At 38.4% G+C, this 15507-nt stretch overlaps 1 protein-coding gene across 23 annotated transcripts in view; it reads right to left on the bottom strand.

Moving 5' to 3' along the window:
* Positions 1-15507, bottom strand: part of NRXN3 (neurexin 3) — a 1523557-nt gene that overhangs the window by 933277 nt on the left and 574773 nt on the right. For all 23 annotated transcript variants that reach the window (XR_013440795.1, XR_013440796.1, XM_078054031.1 and 20 more), the window contains one exon: positions 3776-3979. Coding sequence is in view for 21 of the 23 variants with exons in the window: in XM_078054031.1 (XP_077910157.1) it covers positions 3776-3979 (204 nt within the window). In the remaining 2 variants the exon portion in view is untranslated. The remainder of the gene's footprint in view (positions 1-3775; positions 3980-15507) is intronic.

Raw genomic sequence — 15507 nt, 5'->3', positions numbered from 1 at the left:
TGATAGTGAGGATGTGTTTTTTAATGAAAAGTGAATCCAGGGAATTGGGCTGGAAAAGCAACTTCCTTAGATCTATCTTGAATAGCAGCCAAAGTTCAAACTCTGCCTTACCCTTGGCAAGGTATCTGAGGGGTGTATGTGTGTCTGTGTATGTCTGTGTTGTTCATCCTGTTTCATTTAGATGTTTTTTTGTTTTATTTTAGTAAATGAGCAATTATTATTTTCTAGATTAATAAGCTTTGGGTTGAGAGCATGGAAGAGGTGAATGTTTCTAGGAATTATATGTTTTCAACAATGCACACTGTAAACAGTTGTCAGCAAGCCCGTGTTGCCAGAGAGAGAGAGCATCTAGAGAATTTGAATACAACTAACCAAACTGCATGACACTCCCTATGAGCCTCCACCATTGAAGAAGGCTTGCTGGTGTTCTGCTGAGGATTCAAAAGGGCCATGAATGAGATACCAATACTGACTGACTTTTCAGATGTATGGCTCAATTCAAACCAGGCACTAGGGAAAAAAGACTCCCTCTGTGCATGTTTAAAAGTTAACCATCATGAAAGCAGTTAGAAGTCATCAAGACTGCCACATCATTGAGCCACACAGTACCGACCTGTGGAGATAACAGATAACCCACGTTGACCCAGCATTTTAGAAACCCGGGTTCTAGTCTCAGCTCCACTATCGACTTTTTATGTTAGCTCTGAAAAGTCCTACATTTCTTTATTTGTCTCACATCTGTAAAAGTAAGCATAAAAACACTTCCTTGGTTTATCTCACAAAATTACTGGCTAACTGAAATAAGGTTTTTGAATATTTAAATATACTATAACAAAATATTATATGTTTTAATTGTAAGGGATCAAACTTTGATTGATCAATAGCCAATCTCTCAACTTTCAAAAACAGGCTGTGTGTTGTAGGACCCTTTTCACGCCTGCTCTTACCACACCCAGCTGTCTTCAGAGAGCAAGGCCCTTAGGAAAGCCTAGTCTCCTTGACATTTAGGAGATGGATATATTACATCAGAGAAATATATACTAGGCTTTACATCATGAGCTTATATACGTAACCAATTTGAAATAAACTGTAATATCATTTGTGCATAGTCTAGAAAGGAGACACAACTGAAATGGTGAACAAAATGATCATTGGAAGTTAGTTCTTGCAGAGAGTGTGAATGCAAACCCTGCTTAGAGATGTTTTCTTCTTTAACTAAGTAAAGGGAAATATGAACTCATAATAGGAGAAAACATTCACAAAGGGGTATATTTTGGGGAGGAAAGGGAAAGAGAACCTTTAAATAAAGCATGAATGTAAAGAGTTTTGTATACATAGGCACAGGGAATTTCAGTTCGGTTTTCCATGTTAGGTTTGAAAGAAAGGTAAATAAATTCAAACCAGTCATTCTGGTGAACCATACTCTTCAGGGAAAAAAAGAAGTCATTATTGCTTCTGAAAAGTACAGTGCTCTCCAACTCCATCTTACCTAAGATATCTCAATTTCGGAGGAGCTAGACTGAGTGTATGCTAGAAGGAATCAAGAGGCAAATGCAGTCTTTTTGAGAGGCACTTCTCCCAGATTTGGGGCAAAGTTTAAAATAGAAAAATAATGTTTCTAGGAATGCACATGGGAACTCTACTAACTGCGTGTGTTCGTACACGCGCATGTGTGTAAAAGAGAATCTGTCCATCTCCTTCTTCATCCCCTTTTATCTTCCCCTACTTGTATCTTCTTCTAAGATATGAGACCTACCACAATTGGCTTTCTCATTTTATAAAACAATATCTAAGAAGGAAAATCTATTTTCTGTTTAGGGACAGTATACATTTCCCCAGGATCCCATGGTGCTAATCATCCTTATATATGTGCTTCTCTCTTACTTTGAAATAGATTCAGAGTTAAAAATTGTCTACATCTTTTTCTGTGAACTATTTAGGATGTTATGTTCATTTTTTTGTTTATTTGGGTTTTTTTTTTAATTCTTTTTATTTCTTCTGCTATTTTTCAGGGAAGTAAACAATCAGCTACTGGTTGTTGGTTTTAGATCATATACACTCTTTTGTTGGTTTGTTGGAGGTGGGGAGGATGGTGTAGGGAAGGGAAGGTGGGAGGGACAGGGGTATGCCAGCCCCTGCAGGCTGCTCAGTACGCTCTGTTCTCAAGGCTGTTTGCTATGCGGGCCGCAGGCTTTGGGCCTTTGAAGGGTTGAATACCATCTTTTGATTTACCATGGCTGATGGTGGGGAGGACTGAAAACTCAAGAACACAGAGATCCAGCAAAAAGAAATACAAAACCCAAAATAACCAAACACACATATACACAAACCAAAGAAAAACCAACAGACACACTGACAACAGAAATCAAATGAGGTTGGACAAGAACAAGGGCATAGTGTTGTAAAAGCTGCAAATTGGAAGAAAAAAAAAGACATAAGTAAAGCCACTGCTCAAAACAGTCCTCTGTGTCCTAGAGATTTTTAGGATCGTAGTGTAGGCATTTTCCAAGTGCAACCAGTCAACCTGACATTAGGTAAGACTGGTATGGATTCCAAACTCCACCTCCCCACTAGGCCATCTAAGGTTTTATATGGTCTTGTATCTGGTACGTTTGTCCATCATGTCTTCCCCATGCCTCTGACAAGCCATTCCACTGGAATCTTTGTAAAGGAGTTCTGTATCCAAACATATGCTATAAACCCAAACAAATCCATGGCTTAGAAAGCTTGGACTCAGCCATACCACTCATCCTCTTGACAGAGGGCACTGACTTTCTACTGAGTAGAAATGAGGTTGGTTTCTTTCCTTCCAGAAATCAAGAGGTTCCCATCCTCCATAGAAGATCAATTAGAATCCAGTCAAGAAGGTCAGTAGCAGGAGCAAATGTGAGGCCATCATGAGGGGAGTTTACAAAGTATCTATTACAGATAATTACAGTGGAAGAACAGATCCTCTCCCAATAAAGCTGTAAATTTGAAATTGTCGTAATTTTTCAATACTAAGGAAAAATTCATATGTATTACATGAGGAGGACAGAGGAATTGGTGAGTAACAGTGTGAAACAACAATCTTGATAAAAGGGGCTGCTAGACGATGGGGAAGAATGTCAGGAAGGAAGAAGGGGATACATATCAGGGGCCACATTCTCCTTCCACGTGTCAGAGACTCTATAAACTTACAAAATTATTTCTCCAATGGGACAACAGAAACAATCTGACTTGTCCTCCCACTAGGAGAAAGTACAAAGAAATACCAGTGCCACCAGAATTCCCCATTTGTGGGGAAATAAACAAAGCAGTTCTCATCCTACTCACAAAGCTTAGTTCTCTCCAACCCCAGCCTCCCATTTTGCCTCCATTTGCTGTCTTATCTCTGCCCTCAGCTTTGACTGTTTTGAGTGGTGACCAAGCAGTTGGACTTAATGGCAATGTGACTGATCAAAAGATGGACCAAAGTAGCGTGTTTTACACAAAGCTAAACGGTTCCAAAAAACCAAGAAAGGAAACTTAAAAAATAAATAATCTAGGAAAAACAAAAACAAAAACAAAAACAAAAAAACCACCACTGTCAGAAACCAGAAATTGACATCAAAACCTCATGCAGAAACAAGGAGAAGGTGTTTGTTGCTGTTGGGTCTTATCCTTGGTCTATTAAACAAGAGGTGAGCAGCTAACTTTTAAGAAACAAACAAAGAATTCAATCAAACCAATGAAAATCAGAAAAGAAAGGGAAGACAAGCCCAAACAAAGTGGCAGAGGGTACTTCATACGATACCTAAGTTAACCATGAGCTTGACACGCCCCCCATCCAGCTCCAAGCGCAGGGTGTCCGCAGAGTCCCTAGATGTAGTAGCCACCAGCAGTCCATAAGCTCGCTGGGACATGAAGCGGAAGGACACATCCTCTGCCTCAGTGTGCATGACCATGGGCATGATGATCTTCATGTACATGCTGCCATCGTAGCTCAAGATGGATGCCTCTGCAAAGAAGAATGGAAGGGATTGTCAGGATGAAGGATATCAGAGTTTCCCTTTGCTTCCAGGGTAAGGACAGTAGGGTAGAGAGGGCGCGAAATTTGTAGCCAGGTGACTGATGTTGGATAGACCTCCAGTGTCACCACTTTTAAGCTATATGACCTTGGGAAGACCACTTAAACTCTGAGGTTCTATTTCCTTATTTGCCTTTAAAAGGCATACAGTAGCACAGGTCCCTGCCCTCCCATGCTCACAGACTTATCAAGTGTACCAAATGAAATAATAGATGTGAAGATGTTTTACAAACGTGAAAATGCTCCCCACACATAGTAGTGATTTAATTTCATGTGCTATAGACAAAACAAAAATACATTAAACAAAACTTAGACTCCTGAAAGTATTTCATGAAGGACAAGAGGAGGGTGCCTGGGTGGCTCAGTTGGTTGGGTGACTGCCTTCGGCTCAGGTCATGATTCTGGAGTCCCGGGATCGAGTCCCACATTGAGCTCCCTGCTCAGCGGGTAGTCTGCTTCTCCCTCTGACCCTCCCCGCTCTCATGCTCTCTCTCTCTCTAATTCTCTCTCAAATAAATAAATAAAATCTTTAAAAAAAAAAAAAAGAACAGGAGGAAAGCAGCAATTTATAACCACCAAAGCAAACAGACATTTGCCAGAGCTTCTAGGAGGAAAGAGTAGCAGCCCAGCCTGGTCCCAAAACAGCCCTAGTGCCCAGGCACTGTATGAGTTTGCTTGACTCATTCAAAGAGGATCTACAGAACCAGAGCTAGAACCACCACCACAAAAAGATAATGACACCCTGAGAACCAGTAATTCTACTTTCATTCAAATAGCCCTTGTCTGAGGAAGGAAGAAACTCGCTTTTGTTTGATGCCTGCTCTAGCCCACGCACTTCGGCTAGGAGCACCCCTACTCCACTCCATTATGTTAACTCTCTTAGAGGCAGATGTTAACATCTCAAAGTCAGACAGCCTGGATTTTAAGCCAGTATGTCCAGTACAAATCCAGGGCCTGTTTGCAACACCATGCTGCTCAAAATGTGAATTTGTTCAACTGTTCATTTAGCAAATATTTTTAGAGAACACCAAGAAGAGAGTATCACTCAGATTCCTATGAAGCCAACCTGCCACTGGGCTCAGTATCTGGCACTAAGTAGGCCCTCCTTAAGTATCTGCTGTTACCAAATAGTTGCTACCTACCTACATGGACTATGGAGGGTTTAAAAGTGAAAGAGAAAAGGACCTTACTCTGAAGGGAGACATGGCATGTGCAAGTAACTGTACTAGAATATAAAAATGGTTAAATGACCCAGGAAATATATATCAGTAAAACCAGGGGCACTTAGGAGAGAGAGACTGTGGCAGGTGAGTAGAGAAGTGGGGGTAGAGTTTGACATGCTTAGTTTGTAATGAAAGAGGTGATGGCATCAGATTTGTCAGTAGATAAAATAACATCTCTATACACATAAAGGAAAAAAAGAAGGGGAATGTTCAGACAAAAACAAGCTATTCAATTTAACAGAAGCCATCTAGCATATTTTGAGAAGTAGTTATATAACAGTTATTTGAGATTACAATAAAATCAATGGACTTGGATAGATACTGGGAAGTAAGTGAATGGTTTTAGATCATGAAATACCATGATGCATTCATTTCTGATATTGTGTACCAGGCACTCTTTTAGGTGTTGTGAATATAACAGTGAACAAAAGAGACAAACATCTTCTGCCCTCATGTATAAAAGAAATCAGAATGGGAAGAGACCAGGCCAACCACATGGAAGGTATCAGGATAGTCTATGTCATCATCATATCACCACCCTATTTACACAACACACAAAAGGTCCATGAAAAGCAATATAAATATACCTGCTCATTCCTGAGAAGCAACCATCACCTGGGTAATACCCAAGACATGCTAATAGCCGTACATTACCATCTGCAAACTCTAAAAAGATCACAAATAAAGGTGTAACAGTTGCAGACACTATCACAATAAAAGATATATTATGAAGATGTATTCTTAAATGGGAAACATAATCTAAATTTAACACATGCTCCAGATGTGAAAGAAACTATTTTATCTTCTGCAAGACCAGAATCAAAGAAGATCAAAAATGATAGTTAAAATTTATTGGGCACTTCCTGTTTGCCTGGTGCTTTCTAGAACTTCACATGCATCAAGACATTTAATGCTTACAAGAACACCGCAAGGAAGAAAATATCAGTATTAGCTATTATAGATACCAGGTCACGCAGCTAACAAGTGGTAGAGCTGGGAGTTAAACACTTCAGTTTGATTCTTATGCTATGTCCTTAACCAGTCTGCCAAATTGTCAGAGGGCTATGCCAGGAGCACACCCATGTTTCTAGGCACTGAAATCATATCTATAATGCTTCATTCATGGAGTGTGGTGTTCTTATGTATGTGTGTGTGTGTGTGTGTGTGTGTGTCATACACACATTATTATTTAAAGCTGTACATTATTTATGGACATATAAAATTATATAAATATAAATACATACATTTCTAAATATGTTGTATATGAATACGCACAATGCTTTTTGTTTGTGCAGTTATGAACACTATTAATCATTATTACTATGTGCCCTCTACTATACACACCCACACATATGTACACTCCTTTTTAAAAGAGATTATTCAGTGAGCCATGAAATGGTTGTTTTGATGTATTCAACTTAAATACAATCCAAAAGTAATGGTCACTTTTATCCCTCTGGATATGCCTAGTGCCAGAACATATGTATAAGTAAATGCATCTTTATGTCAATATTGGTACTATCAGAGAAAATTCCATATGAGTATGTAGTTAAACAGCTAGTGGTACAAAAAAGCGTGTATCTCAATGTGTACTTTTGTGTGAATCTCCGTGAGTGTGTTCTACGATCAACCTAATATTCTTAAGGGGAGTGTGATGAAGCAGAAAATTTAATACAGGAATCAGCTGAGAAAAAAATCCATTCCAGGATTCTTATTAATTTGCTTAAAAATTTTCAAACACAAGGAGCACCATGAATACAGTAATACTTTGAAGGAGAAAATGAGTCTGAATAAGGAAAGTTATTCAATCTGAAACATGTTGGACTACTGAGTTTTGAAAGACCACATCACGGGATGCCCACATAATGGTACTTACACAGTTCCCCTATTTTGTTCCTCTTTCCTTATTTACTATCTCCTTTCATCTTAAATGAATATTTCCTGGTATACTAATTCCATTCCTTTAATGATTCTTTACTATGTTTTTGAGCTACTTTCTTAGTGGTTGCTCTAGGTCTTACAATATACATCTTATCAAAATATATTTCATCTTTATACTCACTTAATTCCCATAAGATACAGAAACTTTACTCTTACATAGCTCTCTTCCCTTCCTCCTTATTTTGTTATTCTTATCCACATTATGTCTATATATGTTACAAACTCAACAAAACTTTGTTATAATGATTGTTTTTTAAAAACATATGTCTTCTGGGGGCACCTGGGTGACCCAGGTGGTTTAAGCATCTAACTCTTGATTTCAGCTCAGGTCATGATCTCAGGGTCGTGAAATCCAGCCTGCATCAGGCTCCACACTCAATAGGGAGTCTGCTTGAGATTCTCTCTCTCCCTCTTCTCCTCCCGCTCTCTCTCTCTCAAAAATAAATAATTAAATCTTTAAAGAAGAAACTAAAAAAAAAATGTCTTCTTAAGAAGCAAAGAGAAGGGGCGCCTGGGTGGCTCATTTGTTAAGCGTCTGCCTTCGGCTCAGGTCATGGTCCCAAGGTCCTGGGGTCGAGCTCCGCATCGGGCTCCCTGCTCCGTGGGGAGTCTGCTTCTCACTCTCCCACTCCCCCTGCTTGTGTTCCCTCTCTCGCTCTGTCTCTCTCTGTCAAATAAATAAATAAAATCTTAAAAAAAAAAAAAGCAAAGAGAAGAAAGGAGAGCTCAAATATATTTATAGAGTTGTTTTTTTTTTTTTAAATTAAGCTTATTATTTACCATTTCTGTCTCTCTTCATTTCTTCTTGCAGATTCAAGTTACCATCTGGTGTCATTTCCTTTCTCCAATACAACTTCATTCATTTGTGGTTTATTGTCAAATATATCACAATTCTATACGTTATAGGCCCAACAATACAATTTTATAGATATTGTTTTATGCAATTGTGTTTTAAATCAGCTAAGAGAAAAAAGAAAAAGAAATGGGTAATTATGTTGTCTGTTATCATTACCTACATAATTACCTTTACTGGAGCACTTTGTTTTTTCACGTAGATTCAAATTACTATCTGTTGTCACTTCCTTTCATCATGAAGAATAAAAGCGGTGAGTACTTCTTATAAGGCAGGTATCCTAGCCGTGAACTCTCTGTTTGAGTTTACCTGGGAATGTCTTTATTTCACCCTCACTTTTAAAAGACAGCTCTGTCAGATACAGGGATCGTGGCTGCCACTCTTTGTCTTTGAATGTTGTCTTGCTGCCCCTGGCCTCCACTGTTCTGAAGAGATATCAACTGTTAATCTCACAGCAGCACCCTTGTATATGACAAGTCATTTTCCTCTTGCTGCTTTGAAGATTTCTTCTTTATCTTTGGCTTCCAACAGTTTTATTTAGATGGGTCTGGATGTATATCTCTTTGAATTTATCCTACTTAGAGTTCATTAAGCTTCTCTGTTGTGTAGATTCATGTTTTCATTAAATTTGGGGAATTTTCAGTCATTAATTCTTTGAATATTTTTTCTGTCTCCTTCTCTCTCCTTTCTTCCCAGTACTCCCATCTGACATACCTTGAACACTTAAAGGTGCCACACATTTCTCGGGCACTCGGTTCATTTACCTTCATTCATTTTCTTTCTTCTATTCAGACGGTAAATAATCTCTTTCGATCTATCTTCCAGTCTGCCGATTCTTCTGCTGACTCAAATCTATTGAGCCACTCTAGTGAATTTTTTGTTTGGGTTCCTGCATTTCTCAACTCCAAATTTATGTATTATGTATACAGTATCTCCAAATGGATATTTTGAAGTTGAAAATAATATTATATAATGTGTATCTCTTTATTAATACTCACTCTTTAATGATTATCTTATTTTCCTTTTCTTTAAGTGTACTTTCCTTAATCCTTTCAGCATATTTAACATAACAGCTTCCCTGGAGTCTGTCTGCTAAGTCCAACATCTGGAACCCCTCAAAGGCAGTTTCGATTGCCAGCACATATTCCTGCGTGGGAGTCACACCTTCCCATTTCTATGCATGTTTCACAATTTTTTGCTGAGAACTGGACATTCTTGGTAATAGATTGTAGCAAGTATGGGTACTGCTCCCCACTCCCCCACTTGCCACCACCAGGACTAGTTCTTACTCTCTGTTCATTTGTTTGTTTAATGCCTTGGCTAAATGAATTTTGTGATTTACACTTTCCAGGCAGTGTGATGGCTCTGATTTCCCTGCTCAGATATTTCCCCCTGTTTTTATCTTTTAGCCTGCCTTCCTAGGAGTTGTTCCTGGGTCAGTAAAAGCCACTTATTGGTTAAGTCCCTATAGTCAGTTAATTTTTATCCTTTCTCTGTTAGATGTGTGTGAATTGGAGACTTCTTTTGCAGTTCAGAGAGTGTAAGATTTTGCCTCATGTTCAGATAGGGACTAGTACTTAGAAGTTGCCCCTTCTGTCAAATTAGTTATGTGACTGCACTGTTTTGGCTCTCACATTTTTCTCCCTTCCATCTATAATCTCCCTTTTCCTTTTAGTCAGTTAATTTGTTTTAAATTTTTCCTTTGAATTCTTGTAGTGCTAAGAGTTCTTAAGTTATTCTACACTGCAAATGAGCTACAGAATATAACTCATGGGAAATTCTTCTGTCCTTTATTTTCTTCTAGATCAAATTCTTAGATTTTCTAAGCTACATCACTTCCTTTATTTTTATTTTATTTTATGTCTTCTGCTGTCTTGTATTTGCATTGTCATGGCATTGACTTTCCTGCTTATACTCAGGTGACCCTGTCCACAGTTTCTAATTGTTCAGAGGTTCAGGCACTTGACTTCCAGATCCATCCACATTTGAAAGGCTTCATATTTTTAGTTCTACATAGTTATTTTTTATAGCTTTAGAGATGGTAAAATATGGGAATGAAATGAGGGGAGAGATGAAGAGCTGAGGCAAGGCTGTGTGTAACCTTCATTTAGCTGCCAAGACTGTGTTCTCATTTCTGAAGCTTTGTTAAGTGCCTGGAGCAGAAGTCACCCCACCTGGTTACAGAGTGTGTCCCAAGGCAATGGAAGGGGATGCATTAGAACTTCTGATCCATTTAGCCCTCATGACTTATCTTTTTATTCTCAGTCCCACTGTCTGTTCCTATTACATGTGTTTCCTCCCCACACACACACACTGCCATTTCCACTACTCTTCACTCAAAAGTGGGACCAGATAAGAACACCTACTCAGTCTATTTCTTTTCCCTCTATAAAGTTATTATGGATGATTTTCAATATTTTTATCAACTAGACAGTACCATACCCGAGGAGCACAGGCCAGGTTGGCAGCCTCATCCTGCTTGGCGATTCCTCTTAGCTTTGCTTCCAAATCATTTATCTTTATCCTATTTTTTGAGATTTATGACACTGAGTTATACCTCTTTCCTTACTTGAGGCTAATGATTATTTAACTGGTATACTCTTTTTTGTTTAACTTGAAAAAGGGTATTTCTGGCAGGCAACTTTTCCCTACCATCCTCCTACTGATACTTTCATGGCCAACCTTGTACGCAAAGTACCATTAAATAATCACTCCCCTCATCCTCTTCTCTTTTTGTACCTTCAAGACATCCTCCTGCTCATTCATGCATCTATTGGCCTTACACACTCCTTAAGTGTGTTTTATTCTGACAAAAAACTCCCAAATACACAGATTGCTTCCTCTCCACCCAAACTGGGCTGATCTTAAACAGTGTGCAAATTTATACAGGAATGCCTGCCAGGTTCTAATTCTGTATTTTGCAGCAGCAGGAACAACATAAATCTCTAGCTCCAAGCAGACCCAACAGTAGCCAACAGTTCTGGGGAATCAACAAAATTGATGTAGGGCAGTATCCTCCCTCTTGTGGACAAGGCTGAAAAAACTAACGTCTCACATTCTCAAAATGCTGTCAATACATATAGTCATATGGGCTTCTCTTCCCCCAAACAACTAGAGCACTGTAAAGCTATGACAAAAATTTTGATGGACATTTCTCACTTTAAGAAAAGCAGGTATGTACATGTGCATATTTTTTAGTATTAGGAAGGAAGGACGGGAGGGAGGGAGGGAGGAAGGAAGGGTAACGGGATACAAAAACTCTGGTTTATTATAAGATGTATAATTTTTTAAAGAAAAAGTTCATTCAACAAAAGAATTCATTCAGCTTTTCTTAAATAGCAAATTTTCCTACTGAATTCAAAATGTAACTTAATTTATAAAAATTAAACATAACACAATTCATCAGGATAAATCTAGCCACTGCCTGCAAAAATATCTGCTCATTCATTCAATGATTGATATCTAATATGTACCAAACACTGAGCTGGGGGAGTAACAAGGCTTCTTTTTTTTTTTTTTTTTTCAAGATTTTATTTATTTATTTGACAGAGAGAGACACGGCGAGAGAGGGAACACACACAGGGGGAGCAGGAGAGGGAGAAGCAGGCTTCCCGTTGAGCAGGGAGCCCGATGTGGGGCTCAATCCCAGGACCCTGGGATCATGACCTGAGCCGAAGGCAGACACTTAACAGCTGAGCCACTCAGGTGCCCCACAAGGCTTCTGTCTCTAATGAGCTTATAATAAGTTGGAATTGTAGACACAAACAGGTAAATTATTATACTAAAGAATGACCAAAGTGCTGTGGGAACTCAGCTCAGGTGTCCATGTGTTTGCCTAGAGTTTTTAGGGAGGAGGGGTATAACTTGTTTCAAGAATGAGACAGAATGAACAACAAAGGCATTCTAGCTGGGGGAACAGCATATGTACAGGGGCAAAGTTGACACGGGCTTCACAGCATCTGATTAATGGTCATGGGGAGTTCAATGTGCCTGATGTAGAACAAGATTTCTCAACTGTGACAATACTGACACTTTGAACCAGATAACTTGAGGTTGTGGGAGGTGACTTGTACATTGTAAGATGTTTAGAAGTAGCCCTGGTGTCCACCAACTAGATGCCATTAGCATTCCCTTTAGTCATGACAACCAAAAATGTCTCCAGACATTGCCAAATGCCTCTTGGGTTATAAAAATCACCCCAGTTGAGAACCATATAGTGGTTCCATATGGGCTCAAGTATTTGGATTGGAGTGGTAAAGTTAAGACTAAAGAGATATGTAGAGGGTCCATTATAAGAGACTGAATAATTACAGTTAGGGGGTTTTGATATTGGTCAATATAGAGGGGTTTTAGGCAGGAGGTGACATGATCAGACTTACTTTTCAGGCTAACTCGGATGGTACAGGGAAGACAGAATGGTGTGGTGAGAGACCAGATGCAATCTTATCCAATTTTCTTCCAGACACTATTGCTATTGCTCTCTTTTTTAAACATGTTATGAAATATCAAAATACCATATTTATAAAGGACAGTCATATGTTTCTGAAAATTGTTCTCTGAGTCCACTCAAGAAAGCTCTATTGTGCAGAGCTGTAATTACACGTATAGGTTAGCCTCCCTATTCAGAAACATTGTTCAGTGTGCTGTCACTGTGAGTGTATAAGCTTGGAGTTAGAAGACTTGGGGTGAAATCCTAGATCTTCATGTTATTTAACTGTGAAACATTCTTGGACCTCAGTTTCCCCATCTATAACATATAATAATAAAACTGAATCAGTCAGGATACTAACAGCAAACTGTGCCATATTATGAAAGTTTAGTAAAGGTAAATATTTACAAAAGTATAGGTAAGGCACAGATAGTGAACCTTCCAGGGGTAATGAGGTATTCAAGGCTGTTAAGAGAAACTTCCATTACTACATTTGGCCTCATGAAGCAAGAGAAAGGTCAATTGCCAGAACTCTGAGGAAGAGAGTTATAAATGCTTCACAAGAGCTGTAACCTTAGGTCAAAGGACCAGTTGATAATCATTTCACAGGGAGAGAGACAGAAAATTAAAAATACAGACTTCATTGTCATCGTTCCTTCTCACCCCCCTTGTGTGCTTCCCATTGGGCAAACTCAACTGGAATACAGAAGTCAAAGGAGCCTGTTAATGCAAGTCATATAGAATAACCTTCCATGGTTCAAAGCTGAATGGAGAAGAGAGGAGAATGAGTTGCAAAAAGGAATCCATCACAAAGGTGAAGCCTGAAGCATGAATGTGAAAATATCCAAATATATTAAAGGGTGCTTAATGAATGTTATATGTGAATGTGCACACATGTGTGTTTTAATTTCCCTGATGTCTAAAGATGGCACATTGCTTTCATGTGAAGAAACTCCCATATCAGAGGTAGCACTGGTCAGTAGAAAGAGCCTAGATGTCAGGAGACCCATATTCCACTCCCAGTTCCACTTCTTATGGGCATGCAATCTTGGGAAAACCACACATTTTCTGGCCTCCCCTTTCCCTTATGTAAATCTTGAATAATATTTTAAAAATCATATAAGAAAATATGTTTGAAAGAGCATTGCAAACTGTAAAATGGAATGTAATTATGAAGTGTTAATTATAGCACTTTGTATCCATCTTCATTATGAAGTCTACTTTGATTAAATAGAGAATAAAGTAGACATTCTTCTTTCTTCTGTTCTCAAATTCTCTACACAATGGGTCTATTTTTATAATCATGGTAAAGATTACACTCAGGAACCCCAGAGTCAGAGGTTCTGTTAATACCTTTGATGGTAAGCATGGCTCACAGCAGTCATGGGTAGACTATGTTCAGTGATGGACCCTGGTATTCTGATCCAGCTATGCTATTCATTCTGAAAGACAGACAACAATATTCTGTTGACTGTCATTTTTGCCCAAAGCTAGCTGCCTCTCTCTGTCATATAGTCTTGCCAGTATTCCAGAGAATACATTTGCCCTCTCATTATTATTGATATCTGGTTACTAAAATTAAAATAAAGTTGTATCTCTGCATCATCAACAAGGATGATTGACTGCAGGTATGGATCTGGAGTGAATGGATTTCTATAGTCATCACCTTTGCTTTATTCTAGAATATTGTTACACAGTAGCATTGAGCTGATATAGTAAAGTGATTAATGACTGACTGCATGCCTGCCCTTGTGTTTCCCATGCTAGTTGTTGGTGTTCTGATTCCCAAATGGCTGGGCTGAAGGCTCAGAGAACTATTCTACACACAGCCATGCTCACTGGAATGTGATTGCTTTAGTAGAAATAAGCTCTCCAGGGCAGCAAAAGAGAATATACTTTCTACGTGTTAACTGTTCTGCAATGCATCAGCTCAACAAACCTCAGTTTTACACATATTTTTTTTCCAAAAAGAGACTGAGCCATTATTTCAACATGAACCAAAATCAAATTATCTGGAAATATAAATTTAATTTTCTAGAAAAGTCAAACCAATGAAGAAATTTCCATAAGTCCAATTGACTGATTAAAGTAGAATCAGTCTGTCACTTTATCAGAAAAAAAAAAAAAAAAATAGCATAGAAGTTGTGAGATTACTTTCTCTTAATTGAACAAAACTTTACAGTTAAAAATGTAAAATTTACCTGCATTCAAACCTTTTTATTTCATAACGGAGGAAATGGAAGTAATATATAAAAGCCTTTTTTTTCTTACAGAGATATTAAAGACCTTTTTTCTTTCTATTTGGGATCCTCCTTCCAAAAGCAATCAGGCTGTACAAAATCAGTGATGTTCTGAAACAGATGTCTCAATAGATCTATACAGCTCTACTGAGGCACCTGGTTCAAAATATTGTTGATACTTATACATGTTATATATATCATGTGTGTGTGTGTGTGTGTGTGTGTGTGTGTGTGTGTGTGTGATATATATAAGCTACTTCCAAATCACTTAAGCAGAGTTAGCTACGGAAATAATTGTGACAGTGCCAACTTTTAATTTAATGCACGTAAGACATGAATTAAGAGATCTCTCTTCTAGTGGATGTGACTATGAGCAAAAAGAGAATTAAGAGTGGGAAATCTCACAACTCTCCATTTGCACAGTAGAATCTAGAGTTGACTAGGTTAATATACTGCCTCTGGAACTGAATTCCATATAATTTTGCAACTCTTAGAATATTATTAAAATGAATGTTAGATCCTATGTAATGCCTCAGGCTGACACATCAGTTCATCAACCCCCTGGCCAACTCACAGTAGAACGTGGTCTTCTTGGGAGACTACATCATTTGTAGTATTCATTTCCAAATCATTAGGGCAGATTTGCTATGTCAATATTTGTCAATATTTGGCCATATTTATTCAACACATTGTTTTTGAGTACCTGTTATGTTTCCATGTACTCTTCTAGGGACTGGAGATCTGGAGATGGACAAAACAGAAGTTCCTACTTT

This window comes from Halichoerus grypus, chromosome 8 (genome assembly GCF_964656455.1).
Source record: "Halichoerus grypus chromosome 8, mHalGry1.hap1.1, whole genome shotgun sequence".
Taxonomy (NCBI): domain Eukaryota; kingdom Metazoa; phylum Chordata; class Mammalia; order Carnivora; family Phocidae; genus Halichoerus; species Halichoerus grypus.
Note: the sequence above shows the minus strand (reverse complement) of the source record. Positions and strands in the feature narration are given on the sequence as shown.